This window comes from Hipposideros armiger, unplaced genomic scaffold (assembly GCF_001890085.2).
Source record: "Hipposideros armiger isolate ML-2016 unplaced genomic scaffold, ASM189008v1 scaffold_301, whole genome shotgun sequence".
NCBI classification, from domain to species: Eukaryota; Metazoa; Chordata; class Mammalia; order Chiroptera; family Hipposideridae; genus Hipposideros; species Hipposideros armiger.
Genome location: NW_017731651.1, coordinates 1,458,386 through 1,463,350, shown reverse-complemented (window position 1 = coordinate 1,463,350; position 4,965 = coordinate 1,458,386). Strand labels below are relative to the sequence as shown.

Below are 4,965 nucleotides of genomic sequence, written 5' to 3'. Positions count from 1 at the left end.
CTGTAACTTACATGGTCATAAATGCATAAATGCTCCAAGGCATTTTCTAAAACTCTCTTTGACTAAGTAGATAGTTTAGTGAGAAGTAGGAAATCAATGCCTTCAGTTGGAGAAATAGTTCCCAAATTCCACACCACAACAAAACACAGCCTTTCTTCCGTTCCCCATGCCCCACCCCCCCAAAACAACCTAACTTGAAACACACACACACATACACACTTCTCAGAACTAGAACCCAAACCAACTTTCTTTCCCCTCCATCAAGACTGTCCCACTCTCAAGACCTAGGCTGTGGAACTGGTTCCCCTCCACTTGCAATGGTTTTTGGGACTTTTCCTTTTAAGCTCACCATTGCTTTGTTCAGGGCACATGGTGTTGTTCGTACTCTTGCAAACAGACTTAGAGAAGATAACTCCTAGCCAAGAAGCCAAGCTAGAGTAGCTTTATCATGTCAATAAAAAGGTTTAGTAGATCCCGGAGATGAGGCATGTCGGAATATCAGCAGAAACTCGACCCACGTGACTCTTTACTTATGGCCAGTGACTCTCTCATGGCGTTCGCTGTTGGATCAATGACTACTTTGTTCTCCGCTTTTCTTTTTCGGAAGATGTGGGAGAAGGCGATCAAACTGAGCAAAGAGCTGGCTGAGACATACGAGAGCAAAGTGTTTGACTACGAGGGCCTGGGCAATCTCCTGGTGAGTCTGGGTCAATATGTCAAACCTTCAGCAGGCATGCGAAAGTGGCGTTCATGAAAATGTTTGTGTAAGTTTAAGAAAGTCAGGATAAACAGTGTTCTTTACAGTGGAAATGTAAGCCTTGCTTGAAATAAAAATGAAAAAAGATGAGATCCAGAAGCTGTTACCATAATTTCTCTAGATTATCCTTGATGGAGGGCTCAGGATCCCTGTCTAAACCCTTCCTTTCTTCTCTGTGCCTTTTGCTTCTCTGTGGACCCTCCATATTCCTGGACCATCTCCTGTACCCTCTCAGGTACACCTTCTGTGAACACCATCCATATTTCACATGTTTTCCGACATCTTCCGCTCATCAAAATTACTTGTTCTGTGGTCCACATCCTCAGGTCCCTGCTGAATGACTGAACTGTGCGTCTTTGAGCCTTGTTTTATTTTTTCAAGCATGCCATTGTGCACATTTTGGTTAAGTTGTAAAATGCGTCTGCCAAAACTTGATTCTCAAATTTTGCCTCTTTCCTTTTCCCACATGTCACTAGAGTACTCTGGTTTTACAGTCCCCTGAATTTGTGTATTATGCCTGGCTGTTGACACAGGTCAACTATTTAAAAACAATAAAACAAAACAAAAATAGCCTTCTAAATTCCCAATGGGAGGCCAATGCAATATTCCATTTGATAATTTCTAGTAGAGGAGTCACCAAAGGTCAGGTGACTTATTGTTATGCAATAATAATTTATTTGAGGAGATAGTTATTCAAGATCACTTTGAAAAGAATTTTCAGTGTATTGTACCAGCTCCTGCCATCACACGAAATGTCACATTAATTTCATAAGCTAAATTGAGCCGAGATGTTAGTAATGTAACATGTTACCCTTCTAAGAAAACATGTGATGGAGACCTGCACCTAGACAGAGCAGAGCAGTCCCCCTTTGTCCGCGGTCTCACTTTCCATGGTTTTAGTTACCGTCAGTCAGCTGCAGTCTGGAAATAATAAATAGGAAATTCCAGGAATAAACAACGTATAAATTTTAAATTGCACGCTGTTCTGAGTCATGTGATGAAATCTCGCACCATCCTGTGTCGTCCCTCTGGAAATGTGGATCATACCTTTGTCCAGCGTCTCCATGCTGTCACGCCCCCTGCCCATGAGTCACTTAGTAGGTGTCTTGGTTATCAGATCAACTGTCATGGTTTCACAGTGCTTGTGTTCAAGTAACACTTGTTTGATAATGGCTCCCAAGTGCAAGAATAGTGATGCTGACCATTCACACGTGCCAAAGAGAAGTTGCTTCCTTTAAGTGAAAAAGGTGAGTGCAGGCAGTATAAGATATTTTGAGATAGAAAGACCACATTCACGTAACTTTTATTGCTGTTATGTATAATATACATATATATATATATATGTATGCAATTATATTATTATAATTGCTCTATTTTATTATTAGTTATTGTTGTTAATCTTTTACTGTGTAATTTATAAATTAAACTTTATTATAGGTATGTATGTATAGGAAAAAAAATAGTATAAGTAGGTTTCAGTGCTATCTTCAGTTTCAGGCTGGGGGGGCTTGGAACATATTGCCTGTGGATCAGGAGCGACTGCTGTAGTGATGAAGTCATGCAAACCATGTGGAAGGGGCTTCAGGACTCCCCACAGAACCCCTGGATCTGGCTACCTATTTTGCTTTCCTTAAGGCTGATTCTCTGAACCCTGGCTGGGAAACCTCTCCCCATGGGAAGACTTAAAGATGGGGTGATGCCAGGTATTGAAAAACATCATCATCTTTACCTGTTGGGCATTTGTAGCTGAATCAAGGACTTTAATCTGAACCACCTGCAGGAACCAGAAAGTTCTTTATTTTCTTTTCTCACATGTCTCCACTTAAAGGACAACCACCCTTCATGAGTCTCAGAAAGGTTTTTAGCCTGTTAGGGGTCCTGAGCCCCTTTCAAGAAACTAGTGAAAGCTAAGCACTGCCTCCCTCCACAGCAACATACAAACGTGTGCATCTTTCTGCAGACAACCTCAGGGAATCCCAGACCCTCCAAGGCCCATTCATGGACCCAGGATCAAACCCTCCGATCCCAGAAAAGGATAACTCTTTGGCCCACAAGATATTTTCCAGAGACCTTTCATTTCTCTGTGTTACATGGGAAACAACAAGGCAAATCGTCACCCCACACCACCCCACCCCACCCCCAGCCCCCTCCAAACTGTGCCCTTGTAACCTCCCTGTGGAATGTCTTGTTTTGTTTTCCAGAAAAAAAGAGCCTCGTTTTATGAGAACATCATTAAGGCCATGAGGCCTCAGCCTGAATACTTTGCTGTTGGATACTACGGACAGGGCTTTCCTTCTTTCCTTCGGGTAAGCAAGCTGAGGGTGGTCTCCCCAGCCATTAAGCCGCGCAGCCTGAGGAGGCCAAGGTCTTCCTCTCTTTTCCAGATGGGCCTGGTGTGTTAGCAGCTGGAGCCCGTGTTCTCTCTGTGGGAGGTCCGGCTGGGAAACTGCTTCCTGAGCAGCCGGCCTCTTCACCCCACACCCCCCGACCACCTCTGGGATTCTGGCAGCTCTTTTGTAAAATGACTTTTCCCAGGTGGAAGGAGAAAGGGAAAAACAGAACCGTCTCCTCCAAGGCTCTGCTGCTGCAGGTCAGGCTGGGGAAAAGTGTGGATTGATGTATTTGGTTGTTTATTTTATTCCCAGCCCCAGTGAGTTTGAAAGCAAATATCCCAAGGACAAGACTGTAAAAGTTTCACAAAAATAAAAACAGTTTTGTTGTAATAGTGAGAAGGACCATGTGTTTCTAACTTCTCAAAGTTTTCTATAATGTGATGCTGATATTACAATCTAAAAAACAATACCAAAAAAACCCCCTTATTTTCTCCCACAAAAAAAGAAGCCTCTTTTAGTGCTTAGTGATGCTTAAACATATATTGTCCATCTTCCTTCCCCTAATTAAGAAAGTAAAAGTGGGAAAGGAGAGTACTTTATGTTCCTTACAGTGCCTAATGAGAAGGTAGTTCATTCATTCATTAATTCATTCATTCAATAACTATTTACTGAGTGCCTACTGTGTGCCAGGCACATACTAGGCATTAGAGATACAGTGCTGATTATAATCCGATATGGTTTTTGCTTTCATGGATTTTATAGTCCAGTGGGTGAGATGTTAATTCATTACACAAATTTATGAAAAATGAAAACTGACCACGACAGGTATTCTGTGATAATGAATCAGTTAACCAGAGAGTATTTACCCAAGTGAAATAAAAACCCATGTTTACATAAAACTTGTACCTGATGGTTTATGGTACCATTATTCATAATCACCAAAGATTGGACAGAACCCAGATGTTCCTCAACCGGTGAAGGGATGAACAAGCTATGATATAGCCATACAATGGAGTACTACTCAGAAATGAAAAGGAATAAACTCCAGATAACACACAGCCACGTGGGTGAATCTCAGATGCATTGTGCTAAGCAGAAGTCAGACCTTAAAGTCTACATATACTGTGATTTTATTTATATGGCATTGTGGCCAAGCCGACACTGACTACAGGGATGGAAAACAGATCAGTAGTTATCTGATCGCTGGTGGGGAAGATGGGGCTACAAAGAGGCACGGGAGCATTTTTGGTAGTGACAAAACTGTTCTGTATCTTGATTTTGGTCATGGTTATGTCTGTCAAAAGTCACAGAATTTTACACTAAAAAGGATAGGTTTTACTGTATGTAAGTCATACCTGAATTTTTTGAGTCAGGAAGGACTCCCCAGGGAATTTCTGCTTTTCTTGCAATTGGAAAGGTGAGCTGGTAGTTAGGTAAAAGGGATAGAGAAAAGCATTCCAGACAGAGGAAGCAGCAGGCAAGAGCATGGCAGTGCCTAGAAATGAAAGAGAGAACAGATAGAGCTGGTGAGCAGGGGAGATGAGGCAGGAAGGTATGGGGAGAGCATGAGGGGGCTTGGACTTACATAGGGTGTTTTGTCAGCATCCTGAGAGCACTGGGGAGCCATGGTAGATTTTTTTTGTGTTGGCAGGGTCACCTGGATTTCGTATGGAGAATGGGTGGGATGTGTGTGTGGCTAAGCCACTAGTGACTCTTGCAGATATTCACGGGAGAGATGACAGGTCCACCTAGGGAGGTGGCTTCAGAGAGAAATGGCAAGATTAGAGTGATGGAGATGAAGTAATAGTATTGGATGATTGATGGGATTTGTGGGTAAGGAAGAAGGAGATGTGAAGAATGATTCTTAGGCTTCTG

The 4,965-nt window shown here is 42.5% G+C and overlaps 1 protein-coding gene across 1 annotated transcript in view; it reads left to right on the top strand.

Moving 5' to 3' along the window:
- Positions 1-4,965, top strand: part of DOCK5 (dedicator of cytokinesis 5) — a 217,688-nt gene that overhangs the window by 181,598 nt on the left and 31,125 nt on the right. Inside the window, exons 39-40 of the mRNA XM_019659565.1 lie at positions 608-697; positions 2,959-3,063. Coding sequence (XP_019515110.1) covers positions 608-697; positions 2,959-3,063 — 195 coding nt within the window. The remainder of the gene's footprint in view (positions 1-607; positions 698-2,958; positions 3,064-4,965) is intronic.